The 23,008-nt window shown below is 43.1% G+C and overlaps 1 protein-coding gene across 1 annotated transcript in view; it reads left to right on the forward strand.

Moving 5' to 3' along the window:
- PCLO (piccolo presynaptic cytomatrix protein) overlaps positions 1-23,008 on the forward strand; it is a 346,649-nt gene that overhangs the window by 103,222 nt on the left and 220,419 nt on the right. The window contains exons 4-5 of the mRNA XM_060258536.1: positions 696-5,673; positions 6,071-8,064. Coding sequence (XP_060114519.1) covers positions 696-5,673; positions 6,071-8,064 — 6,972 coding nt within the window. The remainder of the gene's footprint in view (positions 1-695; positions 5,674-6,070; positions 8,065-23,008) is intronic.

The raw sequence follows: 23,008 nt of genomic DNA on the forward strand, positions 1-23,008 counted from the left end.
TAATATGCAAATGAGTGTGTGACCCATTTTGCTAATATTAGGGGATGTGGTCTAATATGCTACTGAGTTCCTGCTGGGCTTTTTCTACAAAAAAGCCCTGAACCTAGGCATTTGCCTAGGGTGGCAGGTCGGGTGTGTGTGTGCGTGTGCCAGATTAGGCTCTCCCCACATGATTTCAAATAAAAGAAACAATTATTTGCATTAATTTTGCTGGCCTGAATCGTTCTCCCTCAGCAGAGCACTGCTTTTAAGTTGATACTTTTTTATGACTCGCGAATGATGATATAAATATCCATATGGCGCTTGGCAGAAAAAAGGTTCCCCAACCCTGCTGTAAATATTCTTAATAATTTGGCAATGATCATAACAACCTGGACATAATTAAAGTGTCCTAGAAATTCCTTGAAAATAGTGTTTTTACTAGATTTGTAGCATAAAATCATGACAAAATTAGTAGTCGTCTGGATTTTTTTTGCATGAAGCCTAATTATACTGAATGGGGAAAGTAACGATTCAAATGTCATTTTATATCCTTACATAAGATAAGAAGATCAGTGCATTTTCCCACTTCAAGTTTAACCTGACTCTTAGTATAATCCTTTATCATGAACATCTGTATTGTTCTTAGCAAATCTTACTGTTACGTAATTTCTTTAAGATTAGACTGAACGTGTTGTGTTTATTTTGTCCATTAGGAAAAAGAAGACAATAAATCAGACACATCAAGTTCCCAGCAACAAAAAAGTCCACAAGGCTTGAGTGACACAGGATACTCATCAGATGGGATATCAAGTTCACTTGGTGAAATCCCTAGTCTTATCACAAGTGATGAAAAAGATATGCTGGAAAAACCTAATAAACAAGAAACACTTTCACAAGAAAGTAGCCCGTCGAGTCCTTCTGATCTGGCTAAGCTAGAAAGCACTGTCTTGTCAATTTTGGAAGCTCAAACTTGTAGCCTTGCTGAAGAGAAATCCGGAAAGACCCAAATCCTTTCTGGTATTTATGCTGAACAAGCAAAAGACACATACAAAACGAAGCCCCTGCCTTTTGCACCAGAATCCTGCAGTTCAGATGATGAAGATTTAATTGTGCCAAAAATTCAAGTGAAAAATGGAGGAACTCCTGCAGAAGATGGTAAACAAACCATGCCATCTCAGAAGAAGTACAAACAAATGGCAGGCGCAATGGAAGATGTCTCAATAAGAAGGCAATGCTATGACTCTGTAGAAGATAGCAGTGAAAGTGAGAATTCACCAGTCCCACAGAGAAAAAGACAGACTAGTGTTGGTTCTTCTAGCAGTGATGAATATAAACCAGAAGACAGTCCAGGCTCAGGTGATGAAGAAGAATTAATTAGAAAGCAGATCTTGGAAATGAGTGCAGATGAAGATGCTTCGGGATCTGAAGATGACAAATTCATCAGGAGTCAGCTGAAGGAAATCAGTGCAAATGAAAGCCCAATAAAGGAAGAAGTGAAGAGTAAAAAAGGAACAGCAGGAAGACATAAGAAGATAACGCGCAAATGTAGCATAGGCTATGAAGAGGATGCTGGTAGGCGCCATTCCTGGCATGATGACGACGACGACGACGATGAGACTTTTGATGAAAGTCCAGAACTGAAATATAGGGAAACAAAAAGTCAAGACAGTGAAGAAATCACCGGAGGAGGCCTTCGTCGTTTCAAAACAATAGAACTCAACAGCACGATAGCAAATAAATATTCTGAGGAATCTGAACAGCCAAAGAGGAGTCTATATTTTGAAGAAGAACCAGAGTTAGAGATGGAGAGTCTTACAGATTCACCAGAAGATAGGTCCCGAGGAGAAGGGTCTTCTAGTCTTCATGCCTCCAGTTTCACGCCAGGTACTTCTCCTACATCTGTATCTTCACTCGATGAAGACAGTGACAGTAGTCCAAGTCATAAAAAAATGGGAGGAGAAAGTAAACAGCACCGTAAAGCCAGACATCGAACACATGGTCCTCTTCTTCCAACTATTGAAGACTCTTCAGAAGAAGAGGAGCTCAGAGAGGAGGAGGAATTGCTGAAAGAGCAAGAAAAACAACGCGAACTAGAACAGCAGCAAAGAAAGAGCGCTAGCAAAAAAGCTAAGAAAGACAAGGATGAGCTCAGAGCCCAAAGAAGAAGGGAACGGCCAAAGACACCACCAAGTAATCTTTCTCCAATTGAGGATGCTTCCCCAACAGAAGAGCTGCGTCAGGCAGCAGAAATGGAGGAACTACATCGGTCTTCCTGTTCCGAATATTCACCAAGCATTGAATCAGATACGGAAGCCTTTGAAATCAGTCCTGAAAAAATAATAGAAGTTCAAAAGGTTTATAAATTGCCTACATCTGTCTCTTTATATTCTCCTACAGAAGAGCAACCAATTGAAATTCCAGAAAACAGTGTGTTAAATACCTTAAAAAGCGCTGAAGATGTGTATGAGGAAATGCTGCGTACATCCCACAAAGCTCAGAAATTTGCAGATATCAGTGGAAAAGATGAAGTATTTGAAAAAGAGCCCTTATATGGTGGTATGTTAATAGAGGACTATATTTATGAGTCATTGGTGGAAGATACTTACAGTGGGACTCCTGAAGCTAGTTTCATTGCAAAACAAAATGAGAACTATGAATTTAGCCAACAGAGAGAGAAAGAGAAGAAAGCAAAGCCTATTGGTCAGCTAGATGAAGGACCTATGCAAAAATCTATTGATGTACAGAAAGAGTATTCTACCAGAGAGTCACTGCATTCTGTTATATCTCAAGAAGACATTGTATGTAGCTCTTACATTATGCCAGAAAGTCATGAAATAGTTGTTTTGGAGAGTGAGGCACCATCTTTGAGTGATGAAAAACAGTTGTTAGATGCAGATGCTGCTTACGATGAATTTATGAGGCAACAAGAAATACAATTGAGCCCAAGCTCCAGTCCCACTCAGCTGTCACCTGAATTAATTCTTCCCTCAGATGCAGAAACCTCCGGCAAAGCACCAGATAGCATGCCGTGGATGTCAAGTACTCCTTCAGCAGTTTTAGATAGACCTTCACTGAGTTCTGCAGTGCTTCCTATTCCATATGTCAGAATTACTCAGCACTTTACAGCTGATGAAATAGAAGATGAATGCCTCACAGATTATGCCCAGGAGATTGAAGAAATTATTTCCCATGAGGCACCCGTACTGATATACTCAGAAGCCTCAGAAAGTGCTGCATCCGTTTTACCTTCAGATGCATCATCCCTCACATCATCCACTTCTTCAGTTTACACCACTGGTAATTCTTCTCCTGTGGCTGGACTAGATGGCATGACTTTAGGCTATGCAGAAACAGTAGATACTATAAGCAAGTTATCAGATCCTGACAGGACCAGTTCAATGAACCAGGTTCCCATAACTTCTACAAAAGAGTACTTTGAATCTGCTGTGTTACCCCCTAAGAAGGCACTTCCAGCCAAAGATGTAACACATGTAGATCAGAGTTCAGTTTCCTTGCCTGAAGTCGGGTCCATCATAACAACATCTACAGATACAAAACCTGTTGGACCCATCTCTATTGCCTTGGAAACCATCTCATCCAAAGAGGACAAAACTGGAAAAGATGTGATGGTGAGGGAGCTTTATGAAGAACAGAAAAGAGCTGCTGTCAAGACAGCAAGGACAGCTTCAACAGTTTCTATACCTGATGAAAAGTTTACATTTGCAGGTCCTGCTACAGAGCCAACACCGATAATATCCTCCTTTACTTCTGCGGTGCCCAAATTGCCATCTGCAGTTTTGCCTTTCCCCACTGTTGCATCCAAAACATTCTCATTTGTCAGAAGTTCTTTAGACTCTGCTGCTCAGTCATCTCCTCTTCCACCCTCTCGGCCTCCCCCTCTTCCCCCTCCCCCACCACCTCCACCACCTACTCTGCCTAAGCCAGCTCTTTATCCTAAAAAGAAGCCGCTAGCTAAGGCTCCACTGACAACAGCTCCTCCAACCATAGTACCATCTGTTGGCAGTGTCAGACCAGTAGAGTCAACTTCTGCCATAAAAACCAATGGGACAGTTGTCACGAGGATATATACTTCCACACCCCCTCCTGTCCCTCCTAAGCCAGCCTCAATTCCATCAGGGCTTGTGTTCACACACAGAACTCCTGAAATAATTAAACCTCCTATTGCTCCCAAGCCAGCAGTCCCCCAGTTGCCAACAAATGTCCACAAACCAGCAGAAGCACAGCCCAGGGCACTAGGTTTGTCTTTAGCCAGTGGTATGTCTTTGAACTTGGTTTCCCCTGCTGAGTACAAGCTGACGTCCCCTACATCTCCATTGTCTCCACATTCTAACAAATCTTCACCAAGGCTATCAAAACCCACTCAGGAAACCTATGTTGTTATCACATTGCCCTCTGAGCCTGGAACTCCAACCGAGTCCATTACCAGCCAGGCGATTATAAATTGGCCTTCAGGATCAGCCCCTAAGGAACAGGCATCGCTGAATATGCAACCATTATTTATTCCATCCATCAGTGCTCTGCAGATTCAAAGCACAAGTGATCAACTTGTCCCCGCTATTCCTATCACTGCCCACTCAATTTTTGAAATAGTCCCTAGCTCAGCGACACAGTTAATAACAACAGAAGTTGCCAGAACTTCAGTGTCTTTGGTCAAAAGTGCTGGTTTAGGTGGTGTTTCCATAACTATACCTCCGGAACCAGCACAGTTAATAGATCCATCTAGATATAGAGAAAATGGAAGAATACATCTCTTTAGCGATGTCATTGATCTTCGCACTTTGACTAAAATGGATTTTGAAAGGACGGACAGCTGTATGGATCTTTCTGCTGCTCCTATAGAAGTAAGACGGCAAACCATGGCAAGTGATATATCTGGACGGCCAATAAGCACAGTTCAACCGGCTATTATAAATCTCAGCACTGCGTCAACAGCAGAGCCTTCTTTAGCTCCAGTTACTGAAACAATTACAATAGTAACCTGCACGGCTACTGAAAGCTATAGTTCTAGTTCAGAAAGTCTTGTAGACCTTGGACGTGCAATGACAACACCGCTGCAGCTAACATCACAACATTTTGAACTTGGATCAAGAGCACCTGGTAGCCAGGCACTCTCTGCAGGCAGAGATGAAGTGCCCATAAATCTTTCCCTAGGTACTCCAGTGACCTGGGCTTCTACAAATCTGGTGACTGTCCCTCCAGTGGGTATAACCAGTGTTTGGGCTGATGTTGGCGCTACTCATGAACCTATGGAGAGTGGGGTAGTTGATCTCAGTACCACAAAAGCCCATAGAACTATGGTGTCAGTGGATGAAATGATGTCAGGAATTGTTACCTCTGTAATAGAAGATGATGACAAACCTGTGGACTTGACCGCAGGGAGAAGGGCAGTTTGTTGTGATGTGATCTACAAGCTACCATTCGGTAGGAGCTGTACAGCCCAAGCTCCTGCAACATTACCTGAAGATCGTTTTGGTTACAGGGATGATCACTATCAGTATGACCGCTCAGGACCGTATGGCTACAGAGCCATTGGAGGTATGAAACCTTCTATGTCAGACACCAATTTATCAGAAGCTGGACTTTTTCTGTACAAAAGCAAGAATACTTTTGACTACCAAGCTGGGGAAACTGATGTAGCAGTAGACTTAACTTCTGGCAGAATAATGACAGGTCAGTATGATAAAGCATCAGATCTTCCTTTGAAATATAATAATGGTGTTGCTCATCTCATTTCAGGATGAATTATTTTTATTTTATATTTTTTCCTTTTTCCCCCCTTTTAGTTATAATTATGTTGAATGGTGTGGAAGCGATGCTGGAATTTGCACTCCCCCCCCCTTCTTTTTACATCAAGTGTTTTGCTCAAGAGGTTCCTGCCTGTACTTGCATGTTCAACAAATGCCTTTCCCCCTTCCCGCTACGTGCCCAAAGCTGATCATTAAAATGAAGATTTGCATGACACCCTCTCCCCATTCATTTTGCTCATCTTCACGCAATAGCATTCAGAATCCGCAAGAAATGCTTTGTTTTGGGGGAACAGGACAGTAATTCTGCCATGTAATTTCAGGTGAAATTGTGGATTACTCAAGCAAGATTACTGGTCCTTATCCAGAGTCTCGGCAAGTTGTTTCTGGCATGGGGATCAGTGCACCTCAGTATTCCCAAGCAAGAATAGTGCCAACATTAGGATCCCCATATGGCATTGGGAGTGTTTTAAGATCATCCAACGGAGTTGTGTATTCATCAGTCGCAACTCCAGTCCCATCAACCTATGCTATCACAACGCAACCGGGTTCCATTTTCAGTACTTCAGTTAGAGACATGTCTGCTCTCCCCACACCTGATAAAACGCCCTCCTTATCAACCTTGCAGCAGAACCAAACACCTCCAAGATCGTATAACTTCTTGACCGCCATGTCGTCAGACAAAGAGGGTGAGATTACTGACATAGACATTGAGCCAGGATTACATTCTCACCCTATAGAAACTATCACAAATGAGTCCACCGACTTGTTACCTATCTTTACAACCGTTTCCGAAGCTTTCATGGATGTTATTCAGGATGAAGCGACGCTTCTCGTTGTCCCTCAGGAAGACAAACAGCAACATCTTGACTTGGAGCGTGAGCTGCTAGAGCTGGAGAAACTGAAGCAGCAGCGTTTTGCAGAGGAGCTAGAGTGGGAACGCCAAGAAATACAAAGATTCCGAGAACAAGAACAATTCATGGTTCAAAAAAAGCTTGAGGAATTGCAGTCTATGAAACATCATCTCCTATATCAGCAGGAGGAAGAGCGACAGGCTCAGTTCATAATGAGGCAGGAAACATTAGCTCAGCAGCAACTACATATTGAACAAATCCAGCAACTTCAACAACAGCTTCACCAACACCTAGAAGAACAAAAAATCCAACAAATCTATCAATATAATTATGACACTTCAAGAAATGTGTCTCCGCCAACAACCACAGATCAAGTAATTACTGAAGACCAATATGCGGCTGCTATAAAAAGCCAATTTTGGACTGGTGAGGAAACTACTTCAACCACTTCCGCTGTTCTTGGCATTGAAATTCCTCAAAGCCAAGCCTGGTACACACTTCAGTCAAATGATGCTTCTCAGTACATTCCTAGGCCTGGCATACTAAGTTCTGTTTCAGATATGTCACTTAAGGACATTGATGTAAGAGAGGAAAAGCAACTGAAAAAGAGGAGCTCCATGCCAAAGCTACTTGGCCCATATGAGGATGAAACCATAGAAGAGGAGTCCAGGTGTCTTAAAAAGATAGCAGACAGCGGTGTTCAAACGGATGACGAGGATAGTGCAGATACAAACTACACAGACCAAAGGCAGAGGACTAAAAAGGGTATTGATACAAGCGTTCAGACAGATGATGAGGACCAAGACGAATGGGACCCAACCAGCAGATCGAGTAGAAAAACTCATGGAGGAAAATATGAAGTTACCATAGCAGTGGACAAGGCTAAACCATTCTCCAAATTCTCCAGCACTGCAGTACAGACAGTAGCAGAGATTTCTGTACAAACAGAACCTGCAGGGATAATAAGAACCCCATCTGTAAGGGCCCAGCTGGATGCGAAAGTAGAAATTATAAAACACATTTCAGCTCCAGAAAAGATGTATAAAGGTAGAAGTTTGGGATGTCAGACAGAAACAGTCCTAGACTCCCAAAGCCCTCAATACTTCACAGCTACCTCCCCTCAAAAAGACAAGAAACGCCCAACACCCTTAGAAATAGGCTATTCAACCCATCTCCGGCCAGAACCTACACTCCAGGTAGCACCTTCACCTCCCAAATCCCCCAAAGTTCTCTATTCTCCCATTTCCCCTGTTTCTCCAGCTGCAGTTATAGAGTCAGCATTTGTACCCATAAGTGAAGATATTAGTCTTCAGAAGATTGTGCATGCTGATGTCACCAAGATTACTCAGATGAGCCCAAAGTCTGCCAACGTGGTGCAACGTTCCTTGTCTGACCCTAAACCTCTGAGCCCAACAGCTGAAGATCCCTCAAGAGGTCATTTTCAGTACTCTGACGGTTTCTTGGTAAGAGTCTATCTTTTTTTTTTATAATACGAGATTGTCCTCAGTGACATTCTACACTTTTTAATGAGAGCTGATTAACTGAGATCAATATCGAGCTGTTCAGTGTCCCTTTCTGAAAATGAAGTTCCAGTTTGTTAGAAACCTGACAGGGGAATTAATTTTCTTCTTAATTTTTTAACTTTTTTTTTTTAAATTAGATCAGGTTTATAGACTTGGAGATTCAAGGATAATACATCAAGATGCTTCCCCTCAAAGTGCAGAGGTATTGCTCTGAAACAGAAGTTAATTGTGAAGAAATGTAAAAAAAAAAAAAGATTTAGTGGATTCTTTGCAGATTTAAATTAGTTACATTCCGCCCCCCGCCAAAAAAAAATTTCAGTGTCTGGTTAAAAAATAGTTTAGAATGCAAATCCCTCAAAGAAGCATGAATGTTTGTTAAGGTATATTGTTGTCTTCCCTCATTTTTTTGTTCACTCTGTACATGTGAGACACAGAGAGAAAGAAACATGAAATTGCAATTTGGCACAGTTCTTAAATTTATGTAAGACAATGTGTCTAATACTACTGCATTCAGAAAGAAGCAACAAATGTAAGTACTGGTTGATGCATGATAAAACAAAAAAATCCTAAATTTAAATATATGTTAATGGGTTGTAAACGGACTGAGACTGAAATTGAAAGTGATCTTGGAGTTGTAGTGAACAGTTCAATGAAAATGTTGATTCAGTATGCAGAAGCCATAAAAAAAGGCAAGTGGAGATTATTATGAAAAGGATTGGAAAGAAAATGACTGATATTATGATGCTACTGTATACAGCTATTGTACAGCTTCATTTGGAAAACTGTGTGCAGTTTTGATTGCTGAACCTCAAAAAAGATATTACAGAGCTGGCAGATGAGCAGAAGATGCTACGCACAGAAATCCAGTTGCAGATTATTGCTATAGTGCATTGAGAGTACATTATCCAACAATGTGTGTGAAAGCAGCTCGAGATAAGTAAGGAGTTGCAGCACTTTTCCTATGAGGAAAGACTGAAAAGTCTGAAACTTTGCTGTTTAGAAGACAGATAACTAAGGGGGCACATGAGAGAGATGTATAAAATTATGTGGGAGGTAGATCGATAACTCTTCCCTTTTCCTGTAGTACTAGAACTTGGGGCATCCAGTGAAGTTGATGGCCGTAGATTCAGCACAAAAGAAAGTCTTTGACCCAATGAGTAGTAATTAAATTGAAAAATTCACTGCCAGTGGGGTGGAACTTCCCTCTAGCCTACCATTTCATTGAACAAAGTTTGAAACTTCCTATCCCCACCCCCCCTTCTTATCATATGTATTCAGGCAGTAGGTGATTTTGAGACGTTCACAAAGATGATTTTTGACTAGATGACTGTTCCCCCAGCTTGGAACTCTTCCCCTGTAGCTGCAAATAGTTAAGCAAACTTGGTTTGGCTAAAAGATTAGATTTTGCGACTTGTTGCAGTATTTATCAGCAGCATCAGATGTATAATTAGTTCTTAAGGAGACTATAGGTTTGGCATTCGGCAGCAGCTTTTCCTGGGGCATCACAGTTATGGAGGGCAAATGCATTGATTGGGACTGACATTTTTTTCTCCATTTGCATCTGTTAATTGCTTTATGTCAGAAGCAAGGCTTGCAATTTCCCCTTCAATATTTTTAATATTTTCAAAGAGGCTTTTGACTGTTCCAGCAGTAAGTTAAAGAAGTGCTAGCCCAGTAGGGCGAGGTAAAGATATCCTCATTACTAGAGCAGTTCTGTTGTGATTTTAAATGACTCGACCCTGGCTGAGTATCAGCTTCTACCTCACTTCCAACTTCCTGGTTAGGAGGGCAGATTATCACCTCTTCATTCTCGTATTCTAAGACAGAGAATTTGACAACAGGAGAAGTCAAAGGAGGTTTTGGTTTGGCTCTAGAGGTAAAAAAACTCCCCAATTTTAGATTGTTTGTTAGCAGGAATAGAAGCCGTCTCTTCAGTATCTCTGGGAGAGCCAGTTTGGTGTAGTGGTTAAGGGTGCAGACTCTTGTCTGGGAGAACCGGGTTTGATTCCCCGCTCCTCCACTTGCAGCTGCTAGCATGGCCTTGAGTCTTTACCTGGAAATGAGTGTAGCTGCATGATGTGCTGCATGAACAGTTTAGCCAGTTTCTTGGCTGTCGGGACTTGTGAGCAAGGGATGAAATGTGCCTGCTTAGAAAATGTGTCCCCAGCTGCCAGGATAGTTGTCTTTCCCTTACTGGGAGGTAGGTCAGTAATGAAATCCAGGGTCATGACGAAGTCTCTAGGGGCTGCAGCAGTCCAGGGGTTTTCCACCCCACTTTTTACTCATGATGCACATAATTTGTCTTCCTGATATAAACACCCATTCTCCTTTTGCTTTTCTTTGGCTTTGAAGTCCAGGTCTTCCTCAGCATTTAAAGCCTCCTTAATTTTGTTAACCCACAGGGAGGGTGCAGGGTCACTTTCTAGCTTTTTAGGTTGGCTGTGGGTCATTACTGCTCCCCTTATCTGAGCTTCAGTGAAAAATGAGTCAATTTCTTCCCATTTATTCTCATGCTGTGGCAAGTGGGAGAGAGCATTGGCTAGGAAGGTTGACTTCCCAAGGAGGTGTTTCAAAGTAAATTTGAACCTAGAAAAGAATTCTGCTCAATGAATCTGCTTAGCTCCCAGTTTATGGTGAGAGTGTAGCGCCTCTGGGTTCTTGTGGTCTGTCCAGATTTTGAATTGCCCCCTTGCCTCCTCCAGCCAATGATGCCATGTCTCTAGGGCAAGTTTCACAGCTGCAGTCTCTTTATCTCACACTGACCAGTTCCATTCAGTCTAACTTTAGGGAGACAAATGCACAGTGGTGGAGTTTACCATCCGGCCCCTCTTGCAACAAGACCTCGCCCGTCTACACATCACTGGCATCAGTTTGTACAGTAAACCTTTTGGCTTCATCCAGGTGTAAGAGGACAGGCTTTGAAGTGAATAGCCCCTTAAGCTATTGGAACGCTTGCTGGCACTCTAGCGACCACATTGGCTTAACCCCCAGTGTTTTGCCTTCTGCCCCTTCCCCTTACACTTCAGGTCTGTGAGTGGCAGGTCCATCTGGGCAAAGTTTTTTTTATGAAGGTGCAATTGAAGTTGGCAAATTCTAGGAAAGATTGCAGCTGGTGACCGGTGTTAGGGATCTCCCAGCCCAGCACATCTCTGATCTTCGCTGGATCCATCCCTAGTCCCACTTGGGACACTCTATAGCCCAAAACGTCCAGTTCCCACTGATGAAACTCACATTTAGACAGTTTAGCAAACGATGTGTGCTTGTACAATGTCTTTAGGACCTCGTGAACCAAAGCCACATGAGAGGGGAGGTTGTCTGAGTAAATTAACACATTGTCCAAATATACGACCACCCCCTTGTATAAAAAGTCATGTAATGCCTTGTCAGTTAAGTTCATGAACACACCTGGGGCACCCCGCAGCCCAAATGGCATGACCAAGTACTCAAAATGTTCCACGGGGCGTTGAACGCCATCTTCCACTTGTCCCCTTCTCTAACGTGGACTTTGAAATACACATCCCACAGATCCGACTTAGTAAAGATTTTCCCTTTGGCTACCTCCCTGAACAAGTCTCAGATGAGTGGGATCGGATCAGCGTTTGAGGTAGAAACTGTTAATTTCCTGGTAGTCAATACATAAACTCAGGCCCCCATCCTTTTTTTTCTGACATAGGATGGGGGCAACATGAGGGGAATTAGCACGCCCAGGTTCTTTTCAATGAACATTTGCAATTCTGCCCTCTCTGCTGGGCTCATGGAGTATAACTTAGCCTTTCACAACAGCTCTCCCCCCGTATTAACTCTATAACTCAGTCAGTTGACCTGTGGAGTGGCAGCTCGTCTGCCTCCCTCTCCTCAAATACCTAACTTTGTTCTTAGTATTGGAGGGGTATCAATTTGCTCCAGGTCTTCCTACATTAAGCACACTACTTTGGGTACTGGTGATGGGGCTGCACCCCAGCTCATGTTCCAGCTATGATTTTCACAGTTTGCTGGGAAAACACAGCTGCTGCTCATTCCATTGCACTTAGGAGTCATGATCCATTAGCCACTGCACCCCCAAGACCACTGGGAAACTAGTGGATGGTATAACTACGAAAGTTCATTTCCCAGTGGTGGCCCATTCCCATGGGTATAAGCTCCATCTCTAGGATACATGGTTCCCCCTCACTGGGGTCCCATACATTTTTTTTAACTGGATGGGTTCTGGGAGTCATACCAAGTCTAGGCCAAGTCCTGTCACTACCATGGGGGTAATTAAGTCCTGGCTACACCCTGAGTCCAGGAGGGCACATACTCTGATATAAGTTCCCAACCTAGAGTTATGGGGATATAAAAGAAAGTTCCTTTAGTCCTCACCCAAGGTGGCATGTCCCAACAGCGGAGATCTCTCATTGTCGCTTCCCAATGATGAGCTGGACTGGCTGTCCCCTGGTGTTTCCAGCTGTGTGGTTGCAGTGGCACCTTCAGTGATTCTGGACACAGACCCATCCAGCTTTGTCCTGGGCCCCCCACCCTTCTCATGGCGTCTTTCTCTTTGGTCCCTGGAGACAGGGTGGAATCCTTTGGGCAGTTTGTGGCAAAGTGTTTGTTGGCGTCACATTTCAGACACAGGCCCATCTGTCTCTGGCAGTCTCTCTCTGTATCTGAAGGCTCCTGTCGGTGCTGGGTCTTCTCTCCATTCTCTTCCTGACTTTCCTTCCCATAACTGGGTTGGTGTTGTTGCCACAGGAGTTTCACTACCTGCTTGCAATTCTCAATCTTGCATGCCAATAGTATCCACCCCAATAGGGTGTGTGGGTTGTCTTGCAACATCACTTTTGCCACGAGATCTGAATTTAGGCCAGCCTGGTAAAATTCAATCTTGACTCAGCTGAGTATTTGCGCATCATCCTATTCCCCTGGTGCAACCTTTTCAGCTTGGTGAAAAGGGGAGGGACGGTGGCTCAGTGGTAGAGCATCTGCTTGGGAAGCAGAAGGTCCCAGGTTCAATGCCTGGCATCTCCAAAAAAAGGGTCCAGGCAAATAGGTGTGAAAAAGCTCAGCTTGAGACCCTGGAGAGCCACTGCCAGTCTGAGAAGACAATACTGACTTTGATGGACCAAGGGTCTGATTCAGTATAAGGCAGCTTCATATGTTCATATGATGCACGCTTTCTCCCCCTCAAGGGGATCTTCATACTGCTCCCGCAGGGCTCTCATGAACCTTCACATGGTCCAGAGTTCTACTGCCTTGGCATCATACAGGGTGAAATACCATTTCGTTGTGGCTCCCCCCAGACAGGAGCCCAAGTAATTTATGTAGCTAGCTTCTGACAAGAAGGTATGCTTTCACTCACAGAGGAACTCATGGGCTGTACATGGAAAAAACCCAGCTCTCCAGGAATTACAAGTGTAAAGTGCAGCGTGCAGTTTTGAAAGTTATAGCAGCAGCAATGGCTACCTCGACTCTTGGCTGGCAGCTTCAAGTCCAGATGATCCTCTGATAAAGCCTCGGAAACCCACTCAGTCCAGTTTTTGTCTATTGTGGGCAATGGTGATTTATGCTCCCAGAGGCTTAGCTGTATTCTCCCGGGGTTTCTCAGTAGTATAAATGGGAGTGGAGGTGAGGGTTTTTTGCAGGCAGGCAGCAATGACAAAAATGAGCTTGTGTTCTGGGATTACAAATGGAAAAATTTCCAAAAGAAAATAGAACTATAATTTGGTACTTGCTTTCAGCTGCTAGGACATTATATGTGCAGTTGTGGAAGCAAGAAAAACTACCAGAGAAATGGGATTGGATTGTAAAAGTTATGACATGGAATGAAATGGACAAATTAACAAGAATTTTAAGAGACTATGATTTAGAAGTTTTTAAGATGGAGTGGAAAAAGTTCAGAAGATATGTAAAAAAAGAGTGGAAAATAAAAGGACATTGGACAATTTTTGATAATGATTAAGTCTTAGAAAAAAGAAGAATATTAAATTTTGTTTTTATTTGTTAAGGGTACCTTTAAACATTAGTACTTTAAGTAAATAACACCGGCGAGGGTCAAGTAACGGGGGGAGGGGTGGGTAGAAAGTAATATATGGGATAGATAAAAGAAGTTATTAATGACGCAAGAAATATAATTTGTTACCATATGTTACCAAATAAAATTGTTTTAACACTCAAAAATAAGCTTGTGTTCTTTGTGGCGGCTGCAACTGTGAGGGTATCTTTGTGGGGGATGTGGCTGGGGTCAATGATGGAAATTAGCCCCTCTTCTCCTGATGAATTGGGGGCCAGTATCCCCTTCCAGAGAATGCACCCCTCCTCCTCGCATCCAGCTCAAACTGGATTAAGCACACCTTCAAGGGTCGCTGGCTTCTGGGGGCGTTAGCTCTCCAGTCTCCGGTTCCCCTTCTCAGCACAGCCACGTCCAGCTCAAGCTGGAATAACCACACCTTCGAGGGTTGCTGGTTTCTGGGGGCGTTAGCTCTCCTGTCTCTCGTTCCCCTTTCCAGCACAGCCACTGCTGTTACTGCCGGCTTCCCTCCATTCCCGCCACCCAAGAGCACTCACGTCTTCACTGGCCACGTTGATGTAAAACATATGAATATATATTGGAAAATATAGGTATTATATAGCACACGCACACACGTGTGTTATCTTTTATATATAATTCTCCTATGGTGGTGGCAAAACAGAGCACCCTGATTGGTTGAGACTGTGCTGCATCAACCTTTGGCCCATCAAACCATCAATCAAGAGTACTTGTGTGCCATTGGTTGAGTCCGCCCTTCTCTCTCTCCTGAGCGACTGTTGCCTGCCAGCCAAGCTGATTCTGCCAGTAAAAAGAAACCAACCTTGGTTCTGGCAGTTTCTGGCTTTCCCTACTCTCCCACTGGTGAGCTGCCTGTTGCACTGCTTCACAGAGGAGAGAAAGAAACCCTTCCATCAATTGGCTCAGGGAGGGAGGAGGAGGGAAAGAGCCAGAGAAAGTCTTCCCTTGATTGGGTCTCCTTTTCTGGAGGTGAAATAGCCAAAGACTGGGGAAATGGTGTTCCCTGGCAGCAGAACAGATACAGAGAGAGTGAGAGAAATAAGAAGGGAAAGCAAAAGACAGAAATTGGAGTCTGGAGGGTGTCTACTCTAGTTCTGGCTGCTTGCTCCTGTTCAGCAGCAGCCAAGCAGCCATTTCCTCCTGGTGGAACCACTGTCACCAATCTCCAGGTGAGGGCTGGAGATTACTCAGAAGTACAACTGCTCGCCAGATAGCAGAGATCAGCTCCCCTGGAGAAAATGGCTGCTTTGCAGGGTGGACCTTGTGTCATTATATCCTGCTGAGGTCGCGTCCCTCCTGGTTTGGTCCACACTTTCAGCCTAACCTACCTCACAGGGTTGTTGTACAGATCAAAGGGGGAGAAGAAAATCATGTAAGCTGCTTTGGTCCCACTGTGCAGAAAGACTACTTTTCCAATGTAGAGGCTGCAGGGAGGGCAGAGGAGATGGAAAGCTAAAGTCATATCAATTCCCCTACAGAAAACAGCCACCTTGGGAAGACAGCAAGGGCGGGGGGCACTCACCCATAGACTCTTTCTAGAGCCCATTATATTTTTCTTCACAACAGGCCACATTCCTAGTCTTTAAATAATGTATCACTTTGCCCTGTCAGATTTATTCCCAGATATTTAACTGGATTTGTTGCTAGTTCACACCTTGTAATTTTCTTAATAATTTTCTCTTCATGCTGTTTAAAAATTTTGGAGATTGTTTTTGTTTTTCTTGTATTAATTTTGCAGCCCAAAAAGGACCCAAATCTCTCAGTTTGTTCTATAACATACCTTGTGTGATATGGTCAGGAAGACATCATTGGCATAGCTTTTCAGTTTGAATTCCTATCCATCTACTCTCAGTCCTTCCATTTTTGAATTGTGTCTTATTTTGGAGGCAAAAATTTCCATTGCAAATATAAAGAAGAGTGGTGACAATGGGCATCCTTGCTGTGTTCTTTTCTCAATTTGAAATATATCTGTTAAAATGCCATTAAATTTTTTACATTCTGTTTCATATAAATTCTTTGTATCCAGTTTGCAAATCTGAACCCACAGTTTAAGTGTGGCAACACTTTTTGTAAGAAAGTCTAAGAAAGTTTATCAAATGTTTTTTCAGCATCTTGAAACATAAATGCTGCTTCCCTCCTTCCTTCCACATGCTCCATTGCGTCAATTAGAAAAAAAAACCATTTTCCTTCATTTTTTTTACAAAACCCATCTGATCAGGATTAATTATACTTGTTATACATTTCCTTAACCTTTCTGTCAATGTTGAAGCAAAAAGTCTGTAATCCACATTCAACAGCAAAATAGGTCTATAAGATTGTGGTAACATTGGATCCCTCTCTTCTTTGTATATCACTCCTGCCATGATGGGGCCTCCTGCCATGATGGGGGTGATATTTTCTCTTCACTTATTTTATTCATCACTTTTTGAAATGGCAATATTAACTCCTCTTCCAAACTTTTTTTTAATACATTGCCATTCATTTGTTCAGGCCTGGTGCTTTACTAGGGTTGCCAAGTCCAATTCAAGAAATGGAGGCTTGGGGGGTGGAGCCAGGAGACTTTGGGGGTGGAGCCAGGAGACTTCGGGGGTGGAGCCAAGACCAAGGCTGTGACAAGCATAATTGAACTCCAAAGGGAGTTCTGGCCATCACATTTAAAGGGACGGCACACCTTTTCAATTCCTTCCTTCCATAGGAAATAATGAAGGATAGGGGCACCTTCTTTTGGGGCTCATAGAATTGGACTCCCTGGTCCAATCTTTTTGAAACTTGGGGGGTATTTTGGGGAGAGGCACTAGATGCTATACTGAAACTTTGATGCCTCTACCCCAAAAAACAGCCCCCTCAGAGCCCCAGATACCCGCGGATCAATTCTCCATGATTTTCTGTGGGAATAAATCTCCATAGGGAATAATAGAGTTCCCAGAAGACATTTCCCTCCCCTCCCCCCGCTTTCTGACGACCCTGAAGCGGGGGGAAGGTCTCCAAACCAGGGGATCCCCTGCCCCCACCTGGGGATTGGCAACCTTATGCTTTACCTTACTCAATGAAAGCAAAAACAAAGCTGAGGACCTTCAATTTGAAGCTTCTGACCTTTTTAGTATGCATATGGGTGGAGAAATAAGAAAAAGCACAGTTACTGCCAGAGTTATTGCGTGTCATTCTTTCTAATCCTTTCACCCTTTCTAATCCTTTACTTTACTTTACTTTACTTTATTCGATTTATATCCCGCCCTACCCCACCGAGGTGGGCTCAGGGCGGCTTACAACAATAAAAGCTAACAATGGTCGATTTAAATACAATTAAAATTATACAATAAAATACATAAAAGCCTAAAAATACATAAAACTCACATCGATATACACTATGCTACTATTCCTTAAATCAGTCCTTCAAATTTCCAATATTCAGTAATCTGATGTTTAAGATTTAATATTCAGGCATTCTGCTCACAGTTAATTATATGCCAACCGGAAGAGGGTTGTTTTACAGGCCCTGCGGAACTGTTCAAGGTTCTGCAGGGCCCTCACCTCCTCCGGGAGCTGATTCCACCAACAGGGAGCTGCAATCGAGAAGGCCCTGTCCCTGGTCGCTTTCAGACGGGCCTCCTTTGGCCCAGGGATTATAAGGAGGTTCTGAGACCCCGACCTCAGCACTCTCTGGGGGACATGTGGGGAGAGACGGTCCCTAAGGTAGGCAGGTCCCAGACCTAATTATACAGTAATCTTAATCAAAGTTCTATTCAGTGACTAAATCTGATCATGGTTGGAATGTGTAGGAAATAAGGGGGGGAGCAGCATTTATGTTTCTAGATGCTGAAAAAGCATAGTGGGGAGAAAAATGAGCCCCTAAATCTAAGAGAAAATTAATTTTCCAAAGAAACCCAAGTTAGGACAAACAATTTTTTTTTTCACTACGTTAGTTTGCTCTCAATTCTGTCTTTTTAAAAGAAAGTTATCTACAGTCCTTCTGGAGAAAGTGGGGAGAGTTTACTGCTGTTGGATGCTGTCTGTGACCCTCTTCTGACCTTAGAGAATGCCACGACTTACAGGTTGATTAGTAGCTACCTTGTAGCTGAAGAATGAGTATGGTCTTCAGGAAGGGAAGTGGCATGTATGTTTTGCCCATATGCTTTGATATTCATACTTTAATCAGTAACGGTTACCATATTATTTCTATGTTATAGTACCACGCTATTGGAGGGGTTTTTTTCTAACAAGAATTAATTCACTTCCACTTGCTGTCTGACATGGACAGTGTACAGACCAAGAAAGGGCATCTAGAGTTTGTATTGTACCGTACCGTACCGTATTGTATTGTACCGATAGGTCTTCGGTAGAAACTATTGAGCATTTTTTCTTTTTCAGTGTAATTTGTTCTGATCTGAGAAGAAAATATCTGGACCCTCATCAGAATAAGAAGCCTACTCACTCTTCAAATTATCATTTAATGACTCTTGTTAGCAGATTTGGATTTTAATATAATATTAGATGTGTGCAGGTGTATCGCAATGTTTGTTTGTAATGAATATTGAACAGCAATAACTTTTTGCTGTTTTTTTCTAGTTGAACACCAGTGCTTGCAGAGAAATCACCAGTGCTTGTAGAGAAAAAGTTAGGAAAGCTAAAGCTCAGGATGAGCTTAGGCTGGCCAAAGATGCTAAAAACAACAACAACGGGTTCTTTTCTTATGTTCAGAGTAAGAAAAAAGAGCAAGAACATGGTAGCCCCATTTGGAAGACAGGAAAGTGAAATTGTAACAGGTAATGAAGAGAGGGTGGAACTGCTCAATTCCTACGTTTCCTCATTCTTCTCTTCTGAGGGAAACAGTGCTCAACATGGCAAAAACTGGACATATAATGAGGGTATGGAGTTCCAACCTAGGATCAGTGTAGGGGTAGTACATAAACACCTAGTTTCTTTAAATGAAACTAAGTCCTCAGGGCCAGATGAACTGCATCCAAAGATTCTAAAAGCTTGTGGATGTAATTTCTGAGCCTCTGGCTATTATTTTTGAGAATTCTTGGAGAAAAGGAAGAAGACGATATCGGATTTATATCCCGCCCTATACTCTGAATCTCAGGGTCTCAGAGTGGTCACAATCTTCCTCCCCCACAAGAGACACCGTGTGAGGTAGGTGGGGCTGAGAGATCTCTCACAGCAGCTGCCCTCTCAAGAACAACTGCTATGAGAGCTATGGCTGACCCAAGACCATTCCAGAAGCTGCAAGTGGAGGAGTGGGGAATCAAACCCAGTTCTCCCAGATAAGAGTGAGCACACTTAACCACTACACCAAACTGTCTCTCAAGAAGGAAGTTCTTCTTGATATTTAGCCAAAACCCATTCTGATTTAATTTCTATCCACTGAGTCTGGTCTGACCTTCTGGAGCAACAGAAAACTCCTCTGTATCCTCTATACGTCAGCCGTTCAAATACTTGAAGATTGCTATTATATCACCTCTCAGTTGTCTCACCCTAACCCCAAGAAACCTTCACCCTAACCCCAAGAAATCCGAGCCACCCAAAACAGGAAAAGTAAAAGGACACTGTACTTTTAAAAGTCCTCTCACTAAAGTAAGATATGGGCAAATTGGCAAAAAAAACCCACCCCCAGCAGAACCCCCTAACCCCCAAATAATCTACCCAGTACTCACCCACCCAAATCTGGATAAGTAAAGGGACTCTGAGTCTTAAAAAGTCCTTTTACTAACTAAAATAAAAACAATAACCCCAAGACTGCCTTACCTTAGACGTCTTCTCTTCTCCTAGCAGGTCAGGCAAGGCTGAGAGAGAGCAGCAGCAGCTGAGGCCAAGGGCCAGCGCAGCACAATCTCTCTCACACACCAACACAGCAGCAATGGAATAGAGTCCAGCCAGGCAGACTCCTTTAAAAAGTTCTCTGGCCCTACACAGGGCACTTTCAAAAAATATCACTGCTCTGTGATTGGCCAGAGAACACTGTTTACTTGGATACCCAAGTAAACAAAAGAACAACAATGTTGCTGATGGCTGGGGAGTTAGCCCAGCCATCAGCTACACAACAGCTCTGCAAAGCATGCAATTGTAATGCATTTTGCAAATACATGCTTTGGATTGGCTGCTGGGGCTCCTCTCCCCCTCCCCCTCCCTCCCTGATCCCAGGGAACCTATGGGAGAGGCGGGAAAAGGCTTCCAAAGGCAGGAAAGGAGGCAAGCAGCTTCCCTGAGGCTGCAGAAGCTCCTTTCCCGCCTTTTCCATGAAGTTCTGTATACTTCCGAATATCTATTTGGAAGTATACGAAGAGCCGTATACGGTTCCCATATAATGGCTTCAAAATGGATTTGGAAGTATACGGCGCTGTATACTTCTGAATCAGGGGTGATTCGGGGGTTTCTTTGATTCGGCTGAACCGAATGCACCCCCCTAATTGGGAGCAGTGACCATAACATTATTGATTTCACCATTTCTTTAAATAGAGAGTTGCCCCAAAAGACCAGCACAACCACATTTAACTTTAAAAGGGGTAAATTCTCTGAGATGAGGAGAGATGTGAAGAGGAAACTGAAAAGAAAGGTAAATACAGTCAAAACCCTTGGGGAAGCTTGGAGGCTATTTAAAACTACAATCCTAGAAGCTCAGATAAAATATATATCACAAGTTAGGAAAGGCACAAACAGGTATAAAAAAAGGCCTGCATGGTTAACAAACGAAGTAATGGAAGCTGTAAAAGGTAAGAAGGACTCCTTTAAGCGGTGGAAAGCTAGTCCAAGTGAGATTAATTAAAGGGAACACAGGCTGTGGCAAATCAAATGCAAGACTGTGATCAGGCAGGCAAAAAGGGACTATGAGGAGCATATTGCAAAAAACATAAAGACCAACAATAAAAATTTCTTCAAATATATTAGAAGCAGGAAACCAGCCAGGGAGGCAGTGGGGCCCTTGGATGACCAAGGGGTCAAAGGATTACTGAAGGAGGATAGGGAAATGGCTGAGAAGCTGAATGCATTTTTTGCCTCTGTCTTCACTGTGGAAGACGAGAAGTGTTTGCCCGCTGCAGAACCACTAATTTTGGAAGGGGTGTTGAAAGACCTGAGTCAGATTGAGGTGACAAGAGAGGAGGTCCTACAACTGATTGACAAATTAAAAACTAATAAGTCACCAGGTCCGGATGGCATACATCCAAAAGTTCTGAAAGAACTCAAAGTTGAACTTGTGGATCTCCTGACAAAAATATGTAATCTTTCATTGAAATCTGCCTCCGTTCCTGAGGACTGGAAGGTAGCAAATGTCACCCCCATCTTTAAAAAGGGTTCCAGAGGAGATCTGGGAAATTACAGGCCAGTCAGTCTGACTTCAATACCAGGAAAGTTGGTAGAAACCATTATCAAGGACAGAATGAGTAGGCACATTGATGAGCACAAGTTATTGAGGAAGACTCAGCATGGGTTCTGTAAGGGAAGATCTTGCCTCACTAACCTGTTACAGTTCTTTGAGGGGGTGAATAAGCATGTAGACAAAGGGGACCCAATAGATGTTGTTTACCTTGACTTCCAGAAAGTTTTTGATAAAGTTCCTCATCAAAGGCTCCTTAGTAAGCTCAAGAGTCATGGAGTAAAAAGAAAGGTCTTCTTGTGGATCAAAAACTGGCTAATTAATAGGAAGCAGAGAGTGAGTATAAATGGGCAATCTTTGCAGTGGAAAATGGTAAGCAGTGGGGTACCGCAGGGCTCAATACTGGGTCCCATGCTCTTTAACTTGTTCATAAATGATTTGGAGTTGGGAGTAAGCAGTGAAGTGGCCAAGTTTGCTGATGTTCAGGGTGGTGAGAACCAGAGAGGATTGTGAGGAACTCCAAAGGAATCTGTTGAGGCTGGGTGAGTGGGCGTCAACGTGGCAGATGCGGTTCAATGTGGCCAAGTGCAAAGTAATGCACATTGGGGCCAAGAATCCCAGCTACAAATACAAGTTGATGGGTTGTGAACTGGCAGAGACTGACCAAGAGAGAGATCTTGGGGTCATGGTAGATAACTCACTGAAAATGTCAAGACAGTGTGCGATTGCAATAAAAAAGACCAACGCCATGCTGGGAATTATTAGGAAGGGAATTGAAAACAAATCAGCCCGTATCATAATACCCCGGTATAAATCGATGGTGCGGTCTCATTTGGAGTACTGTGTGCAATTCTGGTCACTGCACTTCAAAAAGGATATTATAGCATTGGAAAAAGTCCAGAAAAGGGCAACTAGAATGTTTAAAGTTTTGGAACACTTTCCCTATGAAAAAAGGTTAAAACGCTTGGGGCTCTTTAGCTTGGAGAAACGTCGACTGCGGGGTGACATGATAGAGCTTTACAAGATTATGCATGGGATGGAGAAAGTAGAGAAAGAAGTACTTTTCTCCCTTTCTCACAATACAAGAACTCGTGGGCATTCAATGAAATTGCTGAGTAGACAGGTTAAAATGGATAAAAGGAAGTACTTCTTCACCCAAAGGGTGATTAACATGTGGAATTCACTGCCACAGGAGGTGGTGGCGGCTACAAGCATAACCAGCTTCAAGAGGGGATTGGATAAAAATATGAAGCACAGGTCCATCAGTGGCTATTAGCCACCGTGTGTGTGTTTGTATTTTGGCCACTGTGTGATAGAGTGTTGGACTGGATGGGCCATGGCCTGATTCAACATGGCTTCTCTTATGTTCTTAATGAGCATGCCCTCTGCTTCTTCATCCAAATTATGTATAAAAGTGCTGTACAACACAGGGCCGAGGACAGATCCCTGAGACACTTTACTTGATGTGTTGGTAGTTACCTGGATCCTTTTTTTTATCCCTTCTTGAAGATAGGGACAACACTTGCTGCCCTCTAGTCTTCTGGCAC

Source organism: Heteronotia binoei, chromosome 17 (genome assembly GCF_032191835.1).
Source record: "Heteronotia binoei isolate CCM8104 ecotype False Entrance Well chromosome 17, APGP_CSIRO_Hbin_v1, whole genome shotgun sequence".
NCBI lineage: Eukaryota > Metazoa > Chordata > Lepidosauria > Squamata > Gekkonidae > Heteronotia > Heteronotia binoei.